General features: G+C 54.4%; 1 protein-coding gene across 2 annotated transcripts; it reads right to left on the bottom strand.

The window, feature by feature from the left end:
• Nucleotides 1-113: 113 nt before the first annotated feature.
• PWP2 (PWP2 small subunit processome component) lies at nucleotides 114-25,322 on the bottom strand. 2 transcript variants are annotated; one of them, XM_064279530.1, is made up of 21 exons: nucleotides 25,192-25,322; nucleotides 22,696-22,808; nucleotides 21,181-21,275; nucleotides 18,349-18,448; nucleotides 17,483-17,626; nucleotides 16,281-16,416; nucleotides 15,743-15,966; nucleotides 14,864-15,007; nucleotides 13,988-14,058; nucleotides 13,214-13,350; nucleotides 12,793-12,941; nucleotides 12,447-12,594; nucleotides 12,035-12,185; nucleotides 10,784-10,964; nucleotides 8,240-8,387; nucleotides 7,808-7,916; nucleotides 7,028-7,093; nucleotides 5,404-5,622; nucleotides 5,120-5,270; nucleotides 4,919-4,993; nucleotides 114-693 (listed from the first exon to the last, which is right to left on the bottom strand). In XM_064279530.1, the coding sequence occupies exons 1-21, from the start codon at nucleotides 25,207-25,209 to the stop codon at nucleotides 522-524; spliced, it is 2,751 nt and encodes a 916-aa protein (XP_064135600.1). In that variant the 5' UTR covers nucleotides 25,210-25,322; the 3' UTR covers nucleotides 114-521. The 2 variants fall into 2 exon arrangements, with proteins under 2 accessions (XP_064135600.1, XP_064135601.1); XM_064279531.1 differs by lacking the exons at nucleotides 18,349-18,448; nucleotides 22,696-22,808; nucleotides 25,192-25,322.
• Nucleotides 25,323-27,010: the final 1,688 nt, after the last annotated feature.

Raw genomic sequence — 27,010 nt, 5'->3', positions numbered from 1 at the left:
ATCCATGCCACGGGGCCGAAATGGCTCAGGCAGAGGGCTTCAGCACTGTTCTGCTCATCCACTTCCCTGGTAACACCCTCTGTCACCTCTGTGTCAGCTCCTCACACCCAGGACACAGTCAGAAACGTGTTTAATTTAGCTTAGACTTAATCCATCTTTACATTCAGAAACCCCCATTGCCTTCATCACAAAATTCATCATTAAAACCATATAAACAATATAAACAGCTTTCATACAAAGTCCGCATCCAAGGATGGGACACATGGACTATCTGAAGGCGCTGTTTCAACAGCAGACGTTTCAACATTTACTTGAAGCTCAATATCCTGGATCAGGTACTGCCTGAGACTATGTGGGGGTCAGCCGCTCCCCTGGCCACTTATGTGTGCTGGCTCCTTCAGAGGAAACCGAGTCCCCTCGCACCCACTTCCCGGGTCTCTGAGCCTCGGGCAGGCCAGGCAGTCACAGGGGCCCACACCTTCGGCACGTCTGATAGGCCTGGTGCTGCAGCTGCACCACCTCTATGGCAGCATCTCTTCTTCTCCTGCTCCCACAAGCAGGTGCAGGCTGTCCTCGTCGTCGGTGGATGCGGCAGCCTCCTCCTTGCTGCCTGGCAGCTCCGCAGGCCGCTTCATGCCCCTCTGCTTAGACAAGGCCAGAGCATATCGCATGTTGTACCGGTTCCAGTCACAGCTGCCAGAGATCCGGGAATCACCACGTCAGTAAGGCAACCAGCAGAATGTTTACTCCACCGGGAGCCTGAGCCCACCCCGCACCCCCACCTCACGTGCCCGAGTCAGACCAGCCACGATTGACATCCCAGGAATGGTACCATTCACACCCATTCCTGATAAAAACTCTCTTAAAATAGGAATAAAAGGGAAATTCCTCAACATACTAAAGGGCATTTATACAAAGCCAACAGCCAACATCATTCTAAATGGAGAGAAACTGAAGGCATTCCCCTTGAGAACGGGAACCAGACAAGGATGCCCTTTATCACCACTCTTATTCAACATTGTGCTGGAGGTCCTAGCCAGAGCCATAAGGCAAGAAAAAGTAAAAGTATCTGTATTCACAGATGACATGATCTTATACACAGAAAACCCCAAAGAATCCACAAGAAAATACTGGAACTAATAGAAGATTTCAGCAAAATGTCAGGGTACAAGATAAACACACCAAAATCAGTTGGACTGCTATACACTAACAAAGAGAACTTCAAAAAGGAAATCACCGAATCAATACCACTTAACAATAGCCCCCAAGGAGATAAAGTAATTAGGAATAAATCTAACCAGAGACATAAAAGACCTATACAAAGAAAACTGCAAGGCATACTCCAAGAAACCAAGAGACCTATGTAAGTGGAAAAACATTCCAGGCTCATGGACAGGAAGACACAACATTGTTGAAAAACTCAACATTGTTGGAAAATGTCAATTTTACCTAAAACAATCTACAGATACAATGTAATCCCGATCTAAATTCTAACAGCATTTTTTAACAAGATGGAGAAACGAATCATCAAATTCATATGGAAAGGGAAAAGGCCCCAGATAAGTAAAGCATTACTGAAGAAGAACAAGGTGGGAGGCCTCACAGTACCTGATTTTAGAACCTGTTACACCACCAGGGTAGTCAAAACAGCCTGGTACTGGTACAACAACAGATACATAAACCAATGGAACAGAATGGAGAACCCAGATGTAAATCCATCCACCTATGAACAGCTATTTGAAAAAGGCCCAAAGTCTGTTAAATGGGGGAAAAGACAGTCTCTTTAACAAATAGTGCTGGCATAACTGGATGTCCATATGTAAAAAAGTGAAAGAGGACCCCTACCTCACACCATACACAAAAACTAACAAAATGGATCAAAGATTTAAATATAAAATCTACAATGATAAAGATCATGGAAGAAAAAATAGGGACAACGCTAGGGGCCCTAATACATGGCATAAACAGTATACAGATCATAACTAACAATGCACAAATACCAGAAGAGAAACTAGATAATTGGGAGCTCCTAAAAATCAAACAGTTATGCTCATCAAAAAACTTTGCTGAAAGAGTAAAAAGACAGCCTACAGACTGGAAAAAAATTTTTAGCTTCGACATATCTGATAAGGGTGTAATCTCTAAGATCTTCAAGATACTGCAACACCTCAACAACAAAAAGACAACACAACTAAAAAACGGGCAAAAGATATGAACAGACCCTTCACTAAAGAAGACATTCAGGTAGCCAACAGATAAATGAGGAAATGCTCACTATCATTAGCCATTAGAGAAATGCAAATCAAAAACTACAGTGAGATATAATCTTATCCCAATGAGGTTGGCACTAATCCAAAATAACAAATGTTAGAGAGGTGTGGAGAGATTAAAACTATTATGTACTGCTGATGGGAATGTAAAATTGTACAACCACTTTGGAAAACGATTTGACGCTTCTTTAAAGAGTTAGAAATAGAAATACCATATGATCCAGCAAGGCCACTCCTAGGAATATACCCAAGAGAAACAAGAGCCGTCACGCGAATAGATATATGCACACCCACGTTCAATGCAGCACTATTCACAATAGCAAAAAGATGGAAACAACCTAAATGACCATCAACAGACAAATGGATAAACAAATTACAATCCATACACACAATGGAATACTGTGAAACGATAAAGAACAATGATGAATCCGTGAAACCTCTCACAACATAGATGAATCTGGAGAGCATTATATTGAGTGAAATTAGTCACAAGAGGACAAATATTGTTTGAGACTATTATTTTAAGAACACAAGAAAAGTTTTAAACACAGAAAAAGCATTCTTTGATGGTTATGAAGGAGGGGACGGAGGGAGAAGAGTATTCTCTAGCTAGATAAGCCAAAAAAACCCAAACCCATTGCCGTCAAGTCGATTCCAACTCATAGCGACCCTATAGGACAGAGCAGAACTGCCCCATAGGGTCTCCAAGGAGCACCTGGTGGATTCGAACTGCCAGCCTTTTGGTTAACAGCCATAGCTCTTAACCACTACACCACCAGGGTTTCCTCTAGCTAGACAACACAACAACAGTAGACAAGAATTATCTTAGGTGAAGGGAAGGACACCACACAACACCGGGGAAGTCAGCACAACTGGACCAAAGCAAAAGCTAAGAAGTTTCCTAGATACATCCAACCACTTAGAGGGACAGAGCTGCTGGGGCTGGGGCCTGGGGACCATCGTTTCAGGGGACATCCAGGTCAACTGGCATAACACAAGTTTATTAAGAAAATGTTCTGCATCCCACTTTGGTGAGTGGTGTCTGGGGTCTTAAAAGCTAGCAAGCGGCCATCTAAGATGCATCAATTGGTCCCAACCCACCTGGAGCAAAGGAGAATGAAGAACACCAAAGACACATGGAAAATATCAGCCCAAGAGACAAAAGGGCTACATAAACCACAGACTCCAACAGCCTGAGATCAGAAGAACTGTGACAGGGAACACAACGGAGAGTCCCTGATGGAGCACGAAACAAGTGGGGTGCAAAACTCAAATTCATGTAAAAAGACCAGACTTAATGGTCTGACTGAGACTAGAGGAAGCCCAGAAGACATGGCCCCTGGACTCTCTGTTAACCCAGAAGTAAAACTGTTCCTGAGACCAACTCTTCAGACAAACATAAAACAATACTCCGAAGAGTGGGCTTCTTAGTTCAAGTAGGTACATGAGACTAAATGGGCAGCTCCTGTCCAGAAGCAGGATGAGAAGGCAGAAAAGGACAGGAGCTGGTCGAATGGACACAAGAAACCCAGGGTAGAATGGGGGAGTGTGCTGTCACATCATAAGGATTGCAACTAGGGTCACAAACAATATGCGTTTTGTATTTTTTGTGTGAGAAATTACCTTGAGCTGTAAACTTTTACCTAAAGCACAGTTAAAAAAAAAAAAAAAAAAGATACCACTCATGTTAGCCCCCAAAATATCCACTGTCAAGGAGCAGGTCAGCAGGAGACGCACAAGATGTCCCCTCGTGCAGACAATCCTAGAGCCCATAGGAGGGCAGGGGTGCGCAGTGCACCAAAGGGGCTTGGTGCTGGAGAGACGCCAGTTTTCCCTGAGCAAAGCGCAGCCCTAGTCTCAACCCTGTGGCCTCCCACAGGGACGATCCAGAGCCGGGTGAAAAAAAAGTACTGGGGGGAATGAGTATATTGTAAAGACCGCGGGGCCAGGAGCGAGGACAGACAGCAGGACCCATGGGCCTAGCCCTGGAGCAGGCGGCAGGCCATGCAGTACTGAGACTGGGACAGCGGGGACAGTCTAGAACCTGGGGGGATTGGGCCCTGCCCTTCACACCGTATGAGTGATGGGGGAGGAGGGATCAGGCCAAGCGCCAGACCCTGCAGCATGTGGAACACAGCCCTGCATGCCTGGGACAGGAAGTGTGCTATCCATCCTGAAGATGACGGTGATGATGACAGGCACCACTCACAGCACCTGCATTATCATTCCCCTTCTCCTCTGGAAAACTGAGGCACAGAGCAGCCACACCCCTAGGAGAGCACAAGGTGCTGGAATGGGGTGGCTAGGCTCCAAGACCCCATGCCTGTTCCCACCCACGGGCTGATGTGCGGGTCCAGAGAAGGTTCTGCAGGGTCCCAGAGGATAGCGGGCATGCTACCAGAGCCAAAAGGAGGCCACAGCACCACGGGGCCGTGCTGCCAACCGCATTACAGCAGCAGGCGCTCTGCCTGAGTAGGTGGCATTCTGTCTACCACCAGGTCCATCTGTAGATGATATGCCTGAGCCCTACCAGGGGAACCTGGCCAGTCTCATCCACCCTTGCACCACCCGCACTGCCCCTCCTGCCCCAGGTCAAAGACAGCACGGGGGGCCTCCACCCCAGCCACCCGGCGACCCATGACACTTACAGCTTGGAGAGGTCATTGAGGTGCCGCTGGATGCTCTTCTGCAGGAACTGCACGGCTGGCAGTAGTGTCCCTGCCCTGCAGAGGAGGATGACAGTGTGGCCTTACCCCACATGCTGCAGGGACCCCGCTCCGTTCTCTGTAGGTACAGCTCCCACAGCCCAGCGCGGAGGGACAGAGGCACGGGGACCGCAGGGCTCTCACCTGGACTTCAGCTTCTGTCCATGCTGCATGAGCAACTGCCGCGTCCAGAGGAGGTAGAACTCCAGGTGACGAGACACCTCGAAAGAGGAGGCGAGAAACTCCAGAATCTTCTCCACGTACACCTCAGGCAGTGAGGAGCTGACGACCTCAACTGGAGGAGGAGGAGGAGAAAAAACTGTGCTTGTTCAACAAAAAGGTCACATGAGAGGAGAAGATGATTCCACCCGACAGCACCGGACCCAGACAGGCGAGGGCCGCAGCCCCCCGCCGCCCCCTACGCTCACCCTCGTCCTGGGGCACTGACTCCAGTGCCTCCTGCACCAAGGCCCGCTCGTTGAGCCGGAAGGCCATCAGGATGGCCCTTGTGAAGTCCCTCTGGCGCAGCGCAGCACGAATCCGGCTGGGCGTGACGCTGGTGTCCAGTTCGAATGGGTCGAAGGTCATGCGGGCGTCAAGGGAGTAGATGAGCAGCCCCTCAGTGGTGGTGGCCGCCCAACAGCGCCCTGGGGACAGGCAGGAAGCTGGCTTTCTAAAAATCCCACTTCACTCTTCCCTCGTTTTGTAAAGAAAAGGTATCAAATACTGTTACAGATTGAATTATGTTCCCCAAAATAGCTGCCATTGTAAATCCTAACTGCTATGCCTGTGGTTATAATCCCATTTGGGAATGGGTTGTCTTTGCTATGTTAATGAGGCAGTATTAGCACAGGGTGTGTCTTGAATCAATCACTTTTGAGACATGAAAGAGATTTAAACAGCAGAGGAGAGATGGGGTAAGATAGATGCCAAGACACATGGAGATCTCCAGGGAGCCAAGAAGCAGAAGCTGAAGAGACAAGGACCTTCCTCCAGGGCCGACAGAGAAAAAGCCTTCCCCTAGAGCCAGCGCCCTGAATTCAGACTTCTAGCCTCCTAAACTGTGCGAAAATAAACTCATTTGTTAAAGGCATCCACTGTGGTACTTCTGTTATAGCAGCACCAGGTGACTAAGACACATACCATAATGTGGCCCAAAATGCAACAGGCACAATAGGGAGCGAGGGAACAGGTTCCTCCCACCCCACCCCACCCCACGCCACCCAGCTTCTCTTTGGAAGGGACTGGTCCTACCACCTTCGTAGGTGTTTTTCCAGAGCTGTTTTATGCGTGTGAGCAAATAACGTAGCTACACGCATTCTTTTCTCTGTCTACACCACAGACCAGAGAGAACACATTTTTGGTTTTGTGGCAGGATGGTCTCTTTTGCAACCACTCAACTCTGACCTTGTGCCTCGAAAACCACCACAGACAAAACACAGACATGGAGAGTCACAGCTACTTTAGGGAAGAGGTGGTGGGCCACTCGGCCCCATCCACCCTGACAGACGCGACAGTGGTCGCCACGTGCCCGGTGCTGCTTCTGCTCCGCTGTGTGAGAAGCCTCATTGCTCCCCAGGCAGCACTGCCGCTCTGTGGACAGACCGCGCTGTGGGCTGGGGGCCCAGTCCCCTTCCCCTGAGACCTCTCAGGGGACTGTCTGCCTGGACGCACATGGGACAAGGAGGAGTGACCGTTCTGCCTTCTGGCAGTCAGGGGCCGGGGCAGTGCAGGGAGAGGTGACTTCACACAGAAGCACGAGGAGGTGCCCCTGGGAACGGCCCTGTGTGGGCAGCCCTAGGAAGGGCAGTCGATGCCAATAATGGTGTACCATTTAAGAGCACAGACGTCTGGGAACAGAGCCTTCGCACCATGCATGTTCTTACAGATAGGGGCAGGCAGCCACAGCAGCCAGAGTGGCTCAGAACTGCCTCATTCTTATCTGCGGCTGACCCTGTAACTGGAGGCAGAGGGACAGCCACCGTCCCCCCAACCCCATGGGATCCAAGCCCTGCCCCTTCTACTGTGGACAACCCCACTATCAGGGCTCACCTGTGGGGGAGAAGCGGAGTGACGTCACTCTGATCTCAGGTTTAAAGTGTCGAGAGCTCATGTCACCTGGGGGAAGAACCAACAACAGTTACTGCCAGCATGTTCCCGGCCCCACGGGGCCAAAGTCACCATCGTCTGCCCCAACCCTGACACTAAGACACGGCAGAAAGCAGCCTTCCCTGTTCCGTGCAGACACTGCCCGTGGGCCTGGGCCAGGGCCTCGGGCTTGTCATGCAGCCATCTCTGTGGTGAAAATTCAAACCACACAGGACGTAAACTGAAAAGTACGCCTGCTCTCGGCCCTGTCCCAGCCACCCAGGCTCTTCCTGGGCGCCACGGCGACTAATGCTTCCCTGTGTGTCCCACAGGAATACTCTCTCAGGGGATCTCAGCCTGGGCCTGACTGACACTTGGGGCAGGACAGCTCCCTGTTGTGGGCGGCCGTTCTGGGCCCTGCAGGATGTTCAGCACGTCTCCTGCTCTCCACCCACTTGATGACAAGAGCACTGGTGAGGTCTCCATGGGGCCGAGGCACCAGGCTGCAGAGGGGACTCAAGGGGTGACTTTTCGGGCCTGAGGAAGATGATAGCACTGGCCCCTGGCTGCCACCACTGACCCAGCATCTGGCCAAACGCCGCTGTGTGGTCAGAGCACCTCAACTTTGTAAACCCGCAGCCCCCACCACGAGCCCCCACCACGGTCACGCAGGAAAGGCGTGTTCCCACTGCAGCTCCACCTCGGGGGGATGGGCCCTGGGGGGTGCCGGAGAGCCCTGCTCACCTTTCTTTACACCCGGTAGTGGTATCGCAACTCCGTCCTCCTCCCCGGCATCTTGATCAATCAGCGCCAAGTTGCCAAATTCTGTCATTTTCCTCCGGTTCAAAAATTCCTGGAAGAGCCAAAGCCTTGCCCGCCTCGCCTCTGATATGTGGGCTCGAGAAAGGGGCCGTGGACCCTGCTGCCTCATACCATGTCTTCCTCTTCACACACCCTCAACACTCACGGGACCCCTTTAAGCCTGTCATGGCCGATCCTCCCCCTAAAGCCACGACATGGAAAGCAGCTCCACCCTGGGCCCGCAGCAACGGCCCTTCCGCCCACACGACAGACTACAGCTGAGCTTGGCCCCTGCATATCCGGGTGGCTGTGGGGAAGCTCCCCCCACCAGCAGGGTCTGCTCTGACCCGTGGTGGCCCGGCCACCCCGACGAACCTCCATGGCATCCAGAGAGAGGTTACAGGAGATCTCAAACTTCCTCACAAGGATCTGCTCCTTGACGTGATAGATGCAGACAAACTTGGACAGGCCTCCTGCCAGAATGTTCTGGCCGTCCGCCGAGTAGCACAGGGTGGTGAAGGACCTGGAAGGGACACAGGTCAGAGTCACCGCCCAGCAACATCAACCTGTGGGTTCTTCAGAACCCGACTTTAGGAAGCAGAGATGCTAGACCAGGCATTCCAGCACACACGTCCCCTCACTAACTCCTAGGCTGACTGCCTGAACCTCACACAAGGAGACTTTTAACCATGACCTGCACTGGTCCACTCGCCCAGCTCCCCTTCTAGGAGTACACATGACTCAGTGGGACAGGACACGCATGCGGCACCCGAGAGGCAGCGGCTTTTCCACAAAAGGACGAGTGGGTCAAGTCAGGGCATTTCCTTATCGCTGTCAGAACAGAAAGGTGGCAAATTTGCCTCCAGTCCTCCAAGCAGCCCCCATGGTGGTATGTACATGGCCTGCAGAAACCAGGATCCAGGTACTCAGTGCCCATGTGCTCAGGACGAACACGATGACCATGAGTCAGTCAACAATTCCTTAGAGATGACACCACCCGTGTGCTCAGGACGGGGACAATGACCACAGGTCAGCCAGTGATTTCTCAGATGACACCACCCGTGTGCTCAGGACGGGGACAATGGCCCCAGGTCAGCCAGTGATTTCTCAGATGACACCACCCGTGTGCTCAGGACGGGGACAATGGCCACAGGTCAGCCAGTGATTTCTCAGATGACACCACCCGTGTGCTCAGGACAAGGACAATGAGCATGGCCCAGCCAGTGATTCCTTAGAGATGACACCACCCGTGTGCTCAGGACAAGGACAATGAGCATGGCCCAGCCAGTGATTCCTTAGAGATGACACCACCCGTGTGCTCAGGACAAGGACAATGAGCATGGCCCAGCCAGTGATTCCTTAGAGATGACACCACTTGTGTGCTCAGGGCAAGGACAATAACCATGGTCAGTGAGCAGTTTCTTAGATGACACCACCCGTGTGCTCAGGACAAGGACAATGACCGCGGCTCAGCCGGTGATTTCTTAGAGATGACACCAAAAGCACAAGCAACTAAAGACGATATAAATTGCAGTTAATTAAATTTAAGAACACTCGTTCTTCAAAGGACACCGTCGAGAAAGCGGAAGCAGATGCCATGAATGGGGGGAGATGTCTGCAGACCACGTCTATCATGTGCCTGATAAGGGACTGGTATCCAGAATACACACAGAACTCACAAAACCCAGTAATGATAATAAAACAATTTAAAGGTAAACGGAGGACTTCCATAGACCTTTCTCTAGAAGATATAAGAATGACTAATAAAGCAACACCACAATGAGATACCACTTCACAGCCACCAGGATGGCTACAATAAAAAAAGATAATAACAAGCATTGGCAAGGATGTGGAGAAACAGAGAAGCTGCTGGCGGGAATGTAAATTGTTGCAGCTCCTGTGAAAAGCAGCAGGCAGTTTCTCAAAAAATTAAACAGAATTACGATATGACCTGGCGATTCTGCTCCTAGATATATGCCCAGAATAGAAAGCGGGGACACAAACGGTACTTAAAAGGGTGGGTTTTGCAGTATGTGACTCATGCCCCAATGAAGCTGTGATAGACGAACTTGGGACAAAGACGGGCACAGGCCAAGAGGCCCGGAGGCCCAGTGCCCGCGGAGTCTGACTTTCAGTGAAAACTGCCTCCTGCGGAAGATGAGGCATTTACGTGCCCAATATTCAAACTGGCCCTGGGTGTACGGCCCATTTCCACAACTCGAAAAGCTGCAGAGGCATTTCCACTAGCCCAGTGCCTTGGCAGAAATGATACAACCCAGGTCTAGAGGCACTTCACCTCTATTCTAGTGAAAGCCACAAACAACCCAGCTCCGCACTGTCCCGCCTGGCAATCCCCGGCCACCCGGGGCCACTGAGCATGTGGGATATGGTGGCCTGACAGAACCTGAGCAGCGCCTGCACCCTGCTTCATGTGGGACTAGGGGGTCAGAGGAATGGATGTGGATGTCACAATGGAGACAAGTCTCCGTGCTGACCCAGAGCAGGCCACCGACAGTGCACGGACCAGGCTGAGCCCAGGGCTGCCACAGGGCACTTAGCGTCAGGCCTATGCGGGGTCAGGTGCCAGGTACTGCTTTCCTGTGATAAACACTGGGTTGATGACATCACCGTGTGACTGAGCTGCTTCGCGGAAACGTGTTTGTACTTTACAAATCCAAACCCTCTCGTGCTGGGCTACCAGGCCTGAAAGTTAAGTAGGACTCAGCCCTTCTCCTTTAGGTGCTCAGAGCACTCAACCTCACTGTAGGGGTCCCGCAGGAATGACGATTATGTCAGAAAGAAAAGACGTTTAGAGAACCTGCCGCTGGGACCCTCAGATCTGGGGAAGACCCAGTGAGAGTGATCCTGGGAAACTCCCTCAGCCCCCACCCCACCCACGGCCCCCAGGACGGCACTCACTTCCCCTTGGCTGAGTGCTTGGCCGTGATCTTGTCCAGCTCCTTCCTGCCCGCTCGTAGGTCATGCCGGCCCTCAATGGAGCCCGTCTGCACAGCGTTCTCGGGGTCCCAGAAGGTGATCTGTGAGTTCAGGGTGGCCACAGCCAGCTCTGCGCCATCAGGTCGGAAAGTCACGGCCAGTGCTAAAGACAGACGAGACTCAGGTGGAGGAAGCTCTCTGCTCACAGACTTGGCTGAGGCCTCCCACGTCCTCCCGTCTCTATCACCAGGCACTACTGAGTAGCCTCCAGTCAGAGGAGGCCAGTCCATGAGAGTAGGGCTGCAGAGGACAGTCCCAAAAGCGAGACTGAGAAGGAGCTGGCATGGCTTGGGTGGGGGGGTGCTGGGGTGGGGAAGTTGAGGCTGGGCAGGGAGGTCCATGTTGCACTTGAGCAGGGAACAGCATGGGCGTGGGGCCTGCCAGGCCTGGACCTAAGCCAGGGCCAGCAGGAGGCAGAACACCACAGAAAACCCACATAACCCAGGCTGGCATACTTCTCCATTAAGCCCACACAGTAAACAGTTCAGGCTTTGCGGGCCTCATGGTCTCTGTCACGACTACCTAACTCTGCTGGGGTAGCACGAACACAGCCACACAGTACATGCACAATGGCTGTGGTCGTGCCCCAATAAAGCTTTATTTACAAACAAAAGCAGTGGGTCAGGTTTGCTGGTGGGCTGTTGTTTTCCATCCCCTGGACTAGTCCCGGGATGAAGGGACACCTAAAGACAGGCCCCAGGAAAGGAAGGCACCACAGCCAGACTCCTGGTGGCCTCATCCACAGCGCCTCACCTACAGCCACCTTGTCCTACCCCTGGGTCTTCCAAAGAACAGCGTTGGACACTTATAGGGACAATGGTTGAAGCCCAAAGGCAATGCCAGAAGCAGCAGAAAACAGCTCCACCCATGAATACACAGCCTGGGCCCGCAGCCTGCGCCCTGCCTGAGCTCTGAACCAAGGACAGAGGCTGGCCTCTCTCCTTGGCTGGCTCTGCTCCATCAGGGCCTGGTAGGCTGGGACCTGACAGTTTCTTCTGACTAACTGACAGTGGGTTGAACCGCCGACTAGCTCTCACTCCTTACAGTGCCAGCACTAGGTTTGGGATCATCCCTGCCAGCCCTCGGGGCCAAGGCAGGCAGGTGAGGAGGGTTGCCTGCTCAAAGGACCAAAACAGGCCTTGGCCTGGCAACCCCAGCCCCGGGGCGGCGCACCATCGGAGGTCAGGGTCAGTGTCTCCTTGGTCCGCCAGCTGTCAAACATGTCCCACAGGCGTACTGTCTTGTCCCAGGAGGCACTGGCCAGCACAGACTTGGCCGGGTTGAAGCTCAGACCGCTGATGGGTCCCTCATGGCCAGACAAAACCTGCGAAGGTGTGAAAAGGAGACGAGGTAAGGAGAATGTGAGAGAACTGACTTGGGCTTCCAGGCTGCCCGAGTGTCTGCCAAACACACAGCACCCACGGGGTCCCTGCACTTGGGACTAGGGGAGCTCAGCTGTTTTGGTGAGAGGAAGGTGACAGGTCCTGAGGCAGGAACCACATATAAGTGCACCATGACTGTTCTGGGACGTGACCCAGACCCCCCGGGCCCAGCAGAGCTGCAGGCAGGGGTGCCCCACACTTACGTCTAGGAGCCGGCCAGTCTGCATGGACCAGATGAAGACCTCGAAGGAGTCCTGGGCACCAGCAGAGACGATCTCACCGCTGGAGTCCACGGCCACGCAGGAGAACTGGGTGGGGCGTGGTGACGTGAAGGTACGGAAGTTGCGGTACCTGTGGGGAGAGGGAACCGCAGGTCCAGGTCACGTCTGGTGTCAGCAGCGCCCCGTGCCCACAAGTGGGAGGGCAGTGGTGTCACCCCCCACACTCATTGGAGATCCTCATTCCAGATAGGCCTGGGCCCCACACACCCCCTACCTGCCCACAAGAGGCGACCCTCTCCTTTGCCAACCTCCAGAGCAAAGACGTCACCTGTGAAGGTCAAAGGCACGCACAGTCCCATCCATGGATGAGGTCACAATGACGTAGCCTGTGGCAGTGAAGGTCACACCGGTGACCCCACTCGAGTGCTCCGTGAAGGTGATGAAGCAGAAGCCACTGAGTGTGTTCCACACCTTGACCTGGGGCAGGTGGTGTGTGAGGGCAGGGTGGCCACATGGCCCTCTGTAAGCCCAGCCCTGACACCAGCAGGGACAGGGTTCCAAGGTGGGAGCGGCCCCACTCTGTGCTTCCAGGCCTCCTGACCCCTAGCCAGGCCCTCCCTGTGTTGACCCCTCAGCCCAGGCATCTGACCTCCCACCAGACTCTGCCCATGCTGATCGGGCTACCCCCCATGCCAGCCCCCACCCGAGGCTGTGCTGGCATGGTGCGTGAGAGGTCCCATGGGGGCTACCTTGCCGTCGTCCCCGCCAGTGGCGATGTACTGCCCGTCGGGTGAGTAGGCCAGCGTCACCATGCTGTTGAAGTGGCCCTGCTGCTTGAGCACATAGGACTCGCTCTGCCACTCCCACACCAGCAGCTGGCCCAGCCCTGCAGGCACACAGTAGTGGGAGGATGCTCACCAAGCCCTCCCCAGGGTGTAGACCCCACAAGCCCCCACACAAAGCAGTGCCCTGAGGGGGTGGGCAGGGGGCTGGGGAGCCACTGAGGGTCACTCCCTGGTGACAACAGGACTGCATGTCTGGTCCAGGGTGAAGCCAGCTGCCCAGATCCACACAACAAGGACGTGGGGCCCAGCTGGACCAAAGGCAGGGATGCACACACCTGGCTTCCCGCTGACCTGCCAGAGGTGAGGCAGAGAAAGCACAACGGGGGGCTCAGGGGAGCACCCACCCTGCGAGCTTCTCTCTCTTCATACGGCAGCCACCCGACTAACCTACGCTGGTCACACCAAGACTGTACACGACCTTGGGCCAGGTCAGAAAGGTCTGAGACAGGCAAGGAGGTGGCCTGGGTATGCCCTAAAGGTCAGCGCTGCAAACATGTCCCTGGGCCAAGTAGTGGGGCCTCCAGGACGCCATCCTCAGCCCAGCCCCTCTGCACTGAGAGCCGGGCCTGGCCTCTAAGCCCTTCTACCAGAGGGGCGGTCGGCGCCAGGCCCCACTCCAAGGTTTGGTGATGGGCAGGAGGAGCACCGTGTCTGGATGGCCTGGGCCCAAGGACAAACCTGAGCACCCGAAGGCAACCCAGTCCCCGGTGCTGTTGATGGCGATGGATGAGATCCTCTGGTCAGAAATGCTGCATAGAGAGAGCAGACACAGTGAGCCCGACAGTCCGCCTGCCGCCACCACGCAGCCTGGGGCTTGGGCCGTCCAGGACACTGCCCTCCAGCCACCTCCTGCCTCACACAGCTGTCTGTTCTCACCCCCTACACACGTATTACACACAGAAATAATTCAAGTCATCAAAAGTATCAAATAAACCCAGATGGACAGCCTGTGTTCAAACACCTGGGAATCCAAGACTTCACGAAACTAGTACTTTAATTTCTCTATGATCTGAAAATGAACAGAAGGAAAAAACCCAAAAACTATTGGTGTCAAGTCGATTCCAACTCATAGCAACCCTATAGGACAGAGTAGAACCACCCCATAGTTTGCAAGGAGCAGCTGGTGGATTCGAACTTCCAACCTTCTGGAGTTAAGTGCCATGGCACTTAACCACCGGGCCACGTGTGGGAAGGAAAAAACAGAGAGCAAAAAATAAAATGGTATTGCTGAGCTCTGGGACCAAACCCCAGAGAGCACCTGCAGGAGGAGACCGCCCTGGGGAGCCTGAGCAAGGTGGATGGGGGCTGGCAGGGCGGGGTGGGTGGTCGGCAGGCCCAGGGTTTCCTCAGGCACCTTCACTGATCTGATAACAAAACTTTGCCAGAACAGAAAGGAAGGGCTGGGAGCCGGGGATGTGCCTGCTAGTTCTGGTTCTGCCAGCTACCATCCTAGCAAGAGGCAGCAGTCTCCTCCGCTGGCTCTCGTCCCTCGGGCCCCTTGGGGCCGCCTAACTGAGACTCAAATCACACAACCACAGCTTCAGAGGAGCTCACCTCAAGGAGTGTATGAGGTTGAACTCCGGGAGCTCATGCAGATGGAAGGTTCCAGAAGCAAAGCCTGTGACCAAGAGGTGAGTCTTCTTGTGATACGCCGCAGCAGTCAAATTATTAAAATCACCTTCTTTGTTGAAAAAGTACCTGCACAAATGTGATGAAAAATCGCAGCAAGAGGGCCAAGCCCAATTAGTACCTGGCCCGCCTGCCCCAGCCCCCAGTGCTGTCAGGGCCTCTCTCTCCTGGGGGTGACCCAGCCACCTCACACCCTCACGTCTGTCAGGTCTGCTCGCCCACGTGTCTACCTGTGCCAGCCTTCATGGCCCCAGGCTCAGGGCCCCAGGGGAACTCCTAGCTGGCACCCAGGGAATCCGATGGAGCATCCGTGCTGGGTGGTGGGGCAGCCAGGGGGGATGCCGCAGGAGCAGGAGGGCAGGAGCCGGAGCAGAGCTATGGATTTGGTCAGAGCCCACGCCCCTCTACCTTCTCCTCCTCTCCTGGATCCTTCCTCCCAGTCACAGGTAGCCAGGATGGGTGGAGTATGGCCCAAACAGCCACCTTCCATGCCACCCTCACCTGCCTTCCAGGGACCTGCCTCTGCTCACCCTCCTGCCTGTCCCCTGCTCTGAAGCCCAGAGACCCCCAACAGCAGACATGGGTCATGTCCTCCCCTCCTTGTGCCCCCCACCCCACTGTTGTTGGTCACCTGGCCCACAGGGGCACCTAGGTCACTGGCCAGGTCCCAAAGCTGCAAGCACACGTGCCTTCTAGGACCTAACCCACAGATATAAGCCTGCTCCGTGCACGTGCTGCTCCTCCCATCCGGCCCTTGAGGCTCCCCATACCCTTCATGCCCTTGACGGGGTGGGAGAGACGCACTTGGCCAGTCGTGTGTACTTCACTTTTCCTCTCCTCTCCTCCTCAGCGGGTGTGGCGGTCCCTCGCACACTGGTCTCCTTCTCCCCATCCTCGTCATCCTCGGTGTCCTCATCCCGCTGTAGCAGGTCCGCCCTCCAGCCTCGGGGGACCATCAGCCGCAGGCCCTCTGGGGGGGTGTCACACTGCCACACGCACAGAGCCCCATCCTGGCTCAGTGTGTACAGCTGCCAAGGGAAGCGTGGGGTGAGCATGAGCCACAGCCCCTCACCACCACTAACCCCCCAGTCTGCACACCTGCGCCCAGGCCCCAGGGGACACTCAGCTGTGTGCCGAGCTTCTGTCTAGGTTAGCCGCCCACATCAGCCCTGCTACAGCCCTCCCTCAGTACCAGGACAAATGCTGCTTGGGTTCTGAACATCCCCCAGGCTACAAGAGGACACGCAGCCTTGGGGGAGGGGAGGGGAGCCAGGTCTTATAGAGCTCAGCTTCACCCAGGGTGGAAGTGCTGGTAGCAGGCCTGTTTTGAGCAGTGACGTACGTCCAGGCTGCAGGACTCGAAGAAGCAGGCCACGATGGCGTCCTTGTGACCCCCCAGTGCATAGTAGATGAGGTTGTCCCAGCGCTCGGCCCCAAACACCCAGGTGGACATGTCTTTGCTCCCAACCACAAAGCACCTGGAAACGAGTGAGACAGCTCGTCCTCAGGCTCGGCTGCTGCACTTCACAGGCAAAGCCACGTTTTGCCCTCTGCAGAGCACAGCACATAAAGTAAAAAGACACTTTCATCTGCTGTATGGTCTCAAGGTTGGCTCCGAGGCAGCCCCGCAGCCCCGCACATGTGAAAGGCATCACTGATCCATCAGCCATCTGGGGTGCTGGCCACACCTGCTTGGTGCTGTTTCTGGTGTCAGAAGCCACAGGGCACGTGTCACCGTCCCCCGCTTGCGAACCAGTGTCAGGCCCTGGGCCTTACTACAGGCAGCAATGCACACAAACAGAGAAGAGCAAGCCAGGGACTCAGGCCACGCCCGTCTAGGGCCGAGGGAAAGACCTGGTCTCACCCCAATCAATGCAGACAGTTTTCTAGTATAAATGAAGTCCAACCTTAGACCTCAGGGCCTCCTGTGTCCACAGTAAGACAGGCTCTAATTCACCGGCGCGAAGAAGTAACAAAGGAGTGGCCATGGTGTTCATCAGCACTGCCTGACGGGCACACGTGACCACCGTATCCCACAGACCAGCTACAAGCTGTGTCACCTCACACAGGGCCAGCGTCCAGCACAATGCCCAGGCACCTCCCAGACACCAACCAAGGGCACTGGGTGGCAGCTGCCTTCATGCCTCTACACACAGCTGAGAAAATGTTGGCAACTGCCTGAGGGCTTCACGGAGACATGCCTTGTGGAGGGCACAGGAAAGGGGCGCTCACTCCACTTGTACATTAAATACACGAGTGAGCTGCTTAGGGGACTTCACCCGTCTTCCTGCTGACCACCTGGGGTTAGGGGTTTGGTGAGCAGACTCCAAGGTCCCTGTACTGGTTTACAAGCATTTCGCCCTGAGATTGAGTCTGTGCTCATTTCCAGTGATGACCACGAGGGGGCGCAGGCGGATCTCAGCACCAGCAGCCCATGGTGTGGGCTGTACTCTGCCCCAGATGAGGCTCACAGGTAACACTTCAAAATGAAACTTCCGAATGCCACGTCCAGCCCAGGCTCCCACTGCCCCACGCCAGTCCCACCTGGAGTCGTCGGTCCAGTCGATGCATGTGGTCTCGTCGTATGGCCCAAAATAGGTCTTGTCCAGGACAAATGCATTGAATTCTCGCTTCTTCCCGGGGGCGTGGTACATCTGAGCGAGGTTGCCCTTGGTGACAACGAACTTCCTGCAAGGAAGTGGGGATACAGTCAGTACTCACAACATCAACAGCCAGAGAGCCCAGGGTGTCTCTGAGCCTGGCTGCTCCAGGCTACTCTTAGGCAGGTCTCTCACAACTGCAAACCTGGTGGCTGGTCCCCTGGCCCTCCCAGGTCCCGCCTGCTCTCCTGCATGGACAGGGGAGAGCTGAAGAGGCAAGGAAATCAGGGAGGAAAAAGACAGATAAGCCAGGTGGCCCTGGTGACCAGCCCCAATAAAAATGGGCTACAGAGTCTCTAAAAGGCATCCCCGGTGGACAACACTTCAGACTTGTGGTCACAACTGGTTGCTGGGGAACTGAGTACAGCCTGTGTGACTCCACTGGGAAAGTGCTGGAAGCTTGTGCCTGGTCTCCCCACACTTCACCCAGCTGCCTCCTCCCTGTGCTGATTTTGCTCTGAATCTTTTTACTGTAATAAATCACGACCATGAGTACAACCATATCCTGAGTCCTGGGGCTCCTCCAACTGAACCCCTGAACCTGGGGACCCCGAGACACCAGCAATACAAAGGCTGGTACTGCTGTAGACCACTGAGGCAGCAGAATCGCCTCTGGAGTACAGACATTAAACCCCGATGCTACCGTGACATTCCTGAGACTGGAGTGGGAGGAGCTGGGTACAGCCGGCTCTGGGGAGGTGGGGAGGCAGCACCCCGAGGGTGGCCAGCAGGCCAGCTGAGCCCCCTTACCTGCCATCAGGGGAGAAGGATACACTGTGCACAGAGCCTTTGAAATGGAAGTGGTGAAGCACCGATCTGCCGACCAGGCTGACCAACAGGGCATCACCCCCTGCAAGAAAGACACGGCAGATATGCCGTCAGCTCTCAGAGCGGCATCCCCCCAAGACACACACACTGCAGAAACCAGTATGGGCCCAGACAGGGCAGGAAGGCCCACCCCCGACTGTCTCCCCGCTGCCCTATGGTAGGGTGGGGTCCATGCATAGCTAGGGCACTCTTGTCCAATCTGCACAGCCCACACACAGCACCTGCGGGGGCCAAGGTCTGACAAGCACGTTCACCCTCACTGACCCCAAGGAGCAGGTGTCCACACGCCTTTGTCAGATGAGGAAACAAGCTCAGAGCATCGGGGATTACCAAGACACACAGCTGGGGCAAGTAAAGCCAGGACTGTGCAATGCTACTAGGCTCTGAGCTCCTAGTTCCTCTCCACACAGGAAAGCAGGTCCACCTAATAGAAATGTCCTCACCCCTCTCCACACAGGGATGTGGGACCCACATGACAGAGACATACTCACCCCTCACCACACGGGGAAACGGGCCCACATGACAGAGACGTCCTCATCCCTCTCCACACGGGGACACGGGGCCCACATGACAGAGATGTCCTCACACCTTGTTATGGATTAAATTGTGTTCCCCACAAAAAAATATCTGTCAACTTGGCTAGGCCGTGATTCCCAGTATTGTGTGGTTGCCCACCATTATGTCATCTGAAGTGATTTTCCTATGTGTTATAAATCCTACCTCTATGATGCTAATAAAACAGTATCAGAGGCAGTTATGTGAATAAGGCAGGACTCAATCTACAAGATTAGGATGTGTTTTAAGTCAGTTTTTTCTAAAATATAAAAGACAGAAGCAAGCAGAGAGATAGGGACCTCATACCATAGAAAGTAATGCCAGGAGGAGAGCATGTCCTTTGAACCCAGGGTCCCTGTGCTGAGAAGCTCCTAGTCCAGGGTAAGATTGATGACAAGGACCTTCCTCCAGAGCCAACGGAGAGAGAAAGCCGTCCCCTGGAGCTGACACCCTGAATTTGGACTTCTAGCTACTAGACTGTGAGAGGATAAACTTCTGTTTGTTGAAGCCATCAGCTTGTGGTATTTCTTATTATAGCAGCACTTGATAACTAAGACAACCCTCTCCACACAGCAGTGTGGGGTCCACACTAAGATGTCCTCAGCCCTCTCCACAGGGGGACGTGAGGCCCACCTGACAGAGATGTCCTTACCCATCTCCACAAGGGGACGCAACACCCACATGACAGAGACGTCCTCAGCCCTCTCCACGTGGGGACATAAGGCCTACCTGACAGAGACATCCTTGCCCCATTCCGCATGAGGATGTGAGGCCCATATGACAGAGATGTCCTCACCCCACTCCACACGGGGACGTAAGGCCTACCTGACAGAGACATCCTCGCCCCACTCTGCATGAGGATGTGAGGCCCATATGACAGAGATGTCCTCACCCTACTCCACACGGGATGTGAGGCTAACCTGACAGAGACATCCTCACCCCACTCCGCATGAGGATGTGAGGCCCATATGACAGAGATGTCCTCACCCTACTCCACACGGGATGTGAGGCCCACCTGACAGAGACATCCTCACCCCACTCCGCATGGGGATGTGAGGCCCATATGACAGAGATGTCCTCACCTTCCTCCACACGGGACGTGAGGCCCACCTGACAGAGACATCCTCACCCCATTCCACATGAGGACATGAGGCCTATATACAGAGATGTCCTCACCCTACTCCACATGGGGACCTGAGGCCCACTTGACAGAGACATCCTCACCCCACTCCACATGCGGATGTGAGGCCTATATACAGAGATGTCCTCACCCTACTCCACATGGGGACCTGAGGCCCACCTGACAGAGACATCCTCACCCCACTCTGCATGAGGATGTGAGGCCTATGTGACAGAGATGTCCTCACCCTACTCCACACGGGATGTGAGGCCCACCTGACAGAGACATCCTCACCCCACTCCGCATGAGGATGTGAGGCCCACATGACAGAGATGTCCTCACTCGTCTCCACAAAGGGATGTAAGGCCCACCAGACAGAGACTCCTCACCCCCGTCTGCATGAGAATGTGAGGCCTATATACAGAGATGTCCTCACTCGTCTCCACACGGGGACATGAGGCCTACCTGACAGAGACATCCTCACCCCACTCCGCATGAGGATGTGAGGCCCACATGACAGAGATGTCCTCACCCTACTCCACATGGGGACATGAGGCCCACCTGACAGAGACATCCTCACGCCAGTCTACATGGGGACGTGAGGCCCATCTCACAGAGACATTCTCTCTCCTCCCCATATGGGGACACGAGGCCCACCTGGCAGACGTCCTCACCCCTCTCCACACGGGGACATGGGGCCAGAATTACAGAGGCATTCTTGCCCCATTCTGCATAAGGATACGGGGTGCACCTGACATCCACACCCCTCTCCACACAAGAATGTGAGACCCACTTAACAGAGACATCCTCACTCCACTCCACATGGGGACATGAGGCCCACCGACACAGATGTTCTAACCTTTGTCCATGTTGAGATGCGGGGCCCATGCTAAGAGATGTCCTCACCCCCATCCTAAGCTCTACCAGAGCCCCATTATGCTCCAAAGACGGGCAGGGGCTGTCTCATTATGACGCCCCTCTCATTGCGACTCAGTGCTGCTGTCACTCCCACCTGACCGCCCAGTCAGGGCAGTACAGCCCCCGAACCCAGATGCCACGCTCTAGCCCAGGGCCATTACCTTCATCCACAATGATGGCGAGGCAGCCGTCTGGAGAGAGCCCCACACACTTGACATTGTACCGCGTGGCCAGGGGTAGGGTGTCCGACTTGTTGCTGAAAAAACAAACCATAACAGGAAGCGCTGTGGTGTATGCCATGAGCCTTGGCCCAGCAGTCTACCCACGCCATACAATCCCATCCACAGCAAACACCCTTCCATCCCTCCAGATCTCTGAGGGCAGAGCTTGGTCTCCTCTCTCCACTGGAGGCAAGGGAGGAAGACAGTGTCCCTGGGGGAGATTTGGCAAAATACAGTAAAAGCCTGAAAGATGGCTGACGCACCAATTTTACCTCTGAGACTGTGTCCCAGAGGACCCTGCATGTGTCTAATGTCAGGAACCGGGAAAAGAGCTAGCCGTCCAAGGAGAGGGACTGACCACAATGATACATGTCACAGAAAACCATGCTCATGAAGACAAAGGAAAACACACACAAAGGGGCACATAAGTACACAGGGGCATGTGGATGTATCTCTAGATGCCACAACTCGATTCTAATTTTGTTCTTTACCGTTTCACTTTCCAAAATTTCTTCAACAAACCCTTGGTCTTTACCTAGCAATCCTCTCATTGGATGTTATTTAAACACAACGAGAGCAGCTGCAGCAGCTGGCCCAGGGCACTCCCCATACCAGGCGCTGCTCAGGGGCACTTCAGGAAGCAACCCACCAAACAGGGCCTGCAGTCGTCCCCATGTACAGAAAAGGAAATGGACACAGGCCCCAGGCCACACAGTTGGAACGCTACAGAGCACAACAGACCCTGGGCGGCCCAGGCCTCCCCGGCACATCTGGGTGGAAGTGGGAGAGGTGAACAGGTGCTCAGAACCCCTTCCCCTCAGGACAGGAGGAAAGCAGCAGCCTGTGCAGCAGCAGAGGAAACCAAGCCAGACCCAAGCACCCAAAGCTGAGCCCCGCGAGCTGCAGACCTGGGTGGGCTGCGCCTGCCTGGATCACCCTGCCCCATCCTGAGTGAGGAGGCCCAGTGAAGTGACTGGCAGTGCCCCGGTGGCCCAGGCTCTCCCAGGCAGGGGTCCAGGGCTCGACTTCTCTGTGATGCACACACAGCTGGACGTGCACAGGAGCCTCGCTAGCGAGGTATCCCTGAGATGAAGCACAAACCCTGACGTCACTTCCTCTTTCTGTAACCCCAACTCCACAACAAGAAGCTCTCGGCCTTCCCCTAGAGCTCAGCCGAATGACACCAAGCATGTGCCCTGTCCCGACGGTACCTGTAAGGGCAGTGTCAATGACCTAGACACCTACTGCAATCTTGTCCTGACCCACTGACTCTATGTACCTCCCGCCACCCTTTCTGGGGCTGCGTTCTAACTCCTGAAAGCAGGAGTGAAAAACGGTAATTAATGGGTACACTATAGAAAGTAAGGTGCAGAAACCAGCTCTGAGACTCACCGTTGGCTTTTACACGCCAGCTCTAACTGCCATTACTTTTAACGTCACATTCCTCATACTCACTTTTTAAGGTCAAACACAGTGACTCTGTTTCCCACGGGACTGATTACTGAATTTCCATCTTGTGTAAAATTTAAGTTTCCACGCCGATACACTGTACCCAGCAAATTGGAGAACTGGAAAGAAAAGAAGGCTGTCTTAACATAAAGTAAACACAAAGTGTGTCTCTGCTCACAGGAGAGGGTGGAATGGGGTGTTTGGTGGAAGAGAGCTCCCACAGGGCACCAGGCCCCGTCCATTTCCCAGGCACTTCGGCCACCCCAGACATTTCTCGGGCACCCAAACAGCCGTGGCTCCAAGCAAGACAGACTGAGGGGAAGTGAATAGCCTAGAGCTCCATTCGAGGGTAGAGGTGGCTGTGAACATCCAGAAGCCTTCAAAGACGAGGCATTTTTGGTGGGAGGTAGTGGGTGGGAAAAAGGTGAGGGGGAAGGAGGGGATGGGGCCCACGTTTCAGGAGAAAAGCTTCAACAAAGGAAATGAACTCCAAGAGCATCATGAGTTCGAGGCACCCAAACCCTGAGTGTGTGGCGCTCCATTCATTCATTCACCAAACAAGAGATGAGATCAGTGCAGATGGTGGAGGTGCTGCAAAGACAGCAGGCTCACTCAGCGGCGTGTGCATCCCAGGTGACATTCCTGGGTGCTCAGGGAAGGCCCCGAGGTGGGGCATCTGGGCTGGAATGTAGGTGACAACAGCAAGCCCAAGCTGGGCCAGGCTCTGGACTTCTAGCCGAGGTCTGAGACCTTCAGGGAGGAGCTGGGCAAGACCTAGAAGGGTGGTAATGTCACCTGGCTCACATTTTTTGAGGACCACTCTAATGATGGCAGGGAACAAGGGGGATGTAGGGAGGCCAGGTAAGAAGCTCTTGTACTATCTGTTTTAGTCAGCTAGTACTGCAATAACAGAAATACCACAAGTGGATGGCTTTAACAAAGAGAAATTTATTTTCTCACAGTCTAGTAGGTTACAAGTCCAAATTCAGGGTGTCAGCTCCAGGCTTTCTCTCTCTGTCAGCTCTAGCAAAAGGTCCTTGTCCTCAATCTTCCCCTAGTCGAGGAGCTCCTCAGGCACAGGGATCCCATGTCCAAAGGACAAGCTCTGCTCCTGGTGCTACTTTCTTGGTGGTATGAGGTCCCCAACTCTCTGCTAGCTTCCCTTTCATCTCTTGAGAGACAAAAGGTGGTGCAGGCTACACCCCAGGGAAACTCCCTTTACATTGGATCAGGGACGTGACCTGGTAAGGGTGTTACAATCCCACCCTAATCCTCTTAACATAAAATTACAATTACAGAATGGAGGACAACCACACAACACTGGAAATTATGGCCTAACCAAGTTGACATTTTTGGGGGGACATAATTCATTCTATGACACTACCCTAGGAAAAAGACAGCAGTGCCCCCAAAGAGCCCAGAGACATAAAAAGAGACATAGGAATGGAGAAAAGAGGATGGGACCCAGCCCCAAGAGGAGCTGGATGCGAGAGAAGGACCAGGGCCCAGCTGGCTTGTGGTGTGCTGCTGGGTGGACAGAGGGCCATCCTCAGCATGGGGGCATAGGGAAGGAACACTTTTGGGAGAGCACCAGATTCAGTTCTGGACAGGATGAGTGTAAGCTGGGGCTCGGCACCAAAAACCAAGGCTGGCTGCAGAGCTAAAGGCGCAACCCTGTTGGTCTTCGCCATGTCCGGGGCCAGGGCCAGGGCCAAACCTGGAGCGAGCTAGGACCGATCACGGACAATGCCCAACGTGGAAAAGACAAGCGAATCTGGAGACAGCACAAACCTGGGCAGTGTTTCCCCACCAAGTGCATGGCAATTGTACCAAAGGCTTCAGGGATGTAAGACCAAGGCAGAGAAGGCAGAAGTGAAGGCTCTGCTACTCCTCTCCTCCTCCTTACTAACCTGGCTCACCTGTCTAAACTTTTTTCACTAGGCCCTCAAATCCACACCTGGGTCTCCCCTTTCCCTGTCCTGCCCTTCAGCTGTGACCTGACCTCACAGCAAGCAGACACCATCAGCACCAGCACCTGACTCTTCACCCCGCATCTGTCAGCTCCCTACCTACGCTCCGGTCCCCGGCTCGCCCGCACCCCACCTCTTAATCCTCCCAGGAACGGTGTTATCCGCCTCCTGCAGGGTCAATTCCTCTCTCGCTGCTGGAGCAGCTAAACCTAGAGAACGCATAAAGACCCGCCCGCGCCCCATTTCTGACCTCCCAAAGACCACAGCGGAGGAGGGATCTGCGTCCTGCTCCTGCCGCGCTCGCCCTCCCGTCCCGCTGAGTGCGTCCCCGGCCCCATGGAAGCCGCCACCGGCAGAGCCAACGCCGCTGTCGCACTGCACGGCCCGGACCCGCGCGCCTTGCTCGGGCGGTAGGCGGCCGGCGGCCCCGGAAGACGAGCCGGAGACTCTCTAGTCCCCGCGCTGGTGGGCCGCCCCCGCAGGTCGCAGCCCCGCGCCCCGCGCCCCGCAGCCCCGCGCCCCCAGCGCTCACCCGGTAGGCGAACTTCATAGCGGCAGACGCACGTGTGTTCCACCGGGCAGCCCCCTGCGCCGGCTTCCGGGGACAGGGCCGGGGACCCAGGCAACAGCGTCACAGCGCCCACCGCGGCTGGAGGACCGCACACCGCCCTTGGCGCCCCGCTCTTGGCGCCCCGCCCCGCTCGGCTCGGAAGCGAAGCGGAGCCTGTGGCCGGAGCCCCGCCCCTCCCCGCCTTGAGGCGGAGCCTGAGCCCGAGGACCCGCCCACCCCGCTAGAAGCGGAAGGTGTGACTGAAGTTTCGCCCCCGCCTCGCCCCAAGGTGAAGCCTGCGCCCAAGCCCCCGCCGCGTCCCTTCGTGGAGCCGCGCGGAGCAGGCACCGACCGGCTGGTCCAGCCTGCCGGAGACCACTGGACCAGGCCCCGCTGCGACTCCGAACAGTGTATGCACTTTCTGCTAATGGGGTTAAAGCTATAAGTAAACAGAGGATCTTCCTCCACCCCCAAGCTTCCTATTTAACAGCTTCTAAAAAAAAAAATTTTTTTTTCTTTTTTTAATTCCTGGGGCGCAACGGTGCAGCTGCTAACCCAGAGGTAGGCGGTTAGAATCCGACCAGCGGCCCCCCGGCAGAAAGATCGGGCGCTCTGCTCCGGCAAAGATTGTTGTTGTTAGGAGCCTAGTGGAGTGGGCTCCTGACTCACACGATAGCTGAAAACTTGCGCGGTCCTGCACCATCCTCACTATTGTTGCTATGCTTGAGCCCATCATTGCAGCCACTGTCAGTCCATCTCATTAGGGGTCTCCCTCTCTTTGGCTGACCCTCTACCAAGCACAATGTCCTTCTCCAGGGACTGGTCTCTCCTGACAACATGTCCAAAGCATGTGGAGACTCTCGCTGTATTTCTTGCAAGACAGACTTGTTTGTTCCTCTGGCAGTCCATGATATATTCAGTATTCTTCACCACTACCATAATCCAAAGCAATAAATTCTTCTTCTGTCTCCTTTATCCATTGCCCCGCTTTTGTATGCATATCAGGCAATCAAAAATATCATGACTTGGGTCAGGTGCACCTTAGTCCTCAAAGTCACATCTTTGCTTTCGAACACTTTGAAGAGGTTTTTGGAAGGAAATTTGCCCAATGCAACGCGTCTTTTCATTTCTTGACTGCTGCTTCCACAGGTGTTGATTGTGGATCCAAGCAAAATGAAATCCTTGACAACTTCAATCTTTTCTCCATTTATCATGATGTTGCTTATTGGTTCAGCTGTGAGGATTTTTTTATGTTGAGGTGTAATCCATACTGAAGGCTGTGGTCTTTGATGTTCATCAGTAAGTGCTTCCCAGCAAAGATTATAGGCTAGAAAACTCTAAGGAGCAGTTCTACTGTCACATGGGGTCCCTATGAGTTGAAATCAACTTCATTACGACACTTAACAACAGTCCTTCATGCTGTTAACTGAAAGTTTGGAGGTCTGAGTCTACCCAGAGGTGCTTCAGGAGATAGGCCTGGCAGTCCACTTCCAAAAGGTCAGCCATTGAAACCCTGTGGAGCACAGTTCTACTCTGACACACATGGGGTCGGCAACTGGCTCATTATACAGAAAAGGGAACCTCAACAACTAAGTGAAGAACGCATTTCTTCCAAGAAACTATACAGGACAGAGCCAAATGTCACAGAACGTTGTTCCAGGCGGCCCAGCTCCACCTTGTGGAATGTAAGCTGGCGAATACAATGCCTAGTGAAAAACTGGAAGCTCTGAAAACGCAAATGTCTTAGCTCCTGTGAGCGACTGCAATAAATAATTGTAAGTAATTAAAAGTAAATAATTTC

This window comes from Loxodonta africana, chromosome 2 (genome assembly GCF_030014295.1).
Source record: "Loxodonta africana isolate mLoxAfr1 chromosome 2, mLoxAfr1.hap2, whole genome shotgun sequence".
NCBI classification, from domain to species: Eukaryota; Metazoa; Chordata; class Mammalia; order Proboscidea; family Elephantidae; genus Loxodonta; species Loxodonta africana.
This window is presented reverse-complemented; position numbering and strand designations above follow the sequence as displayed.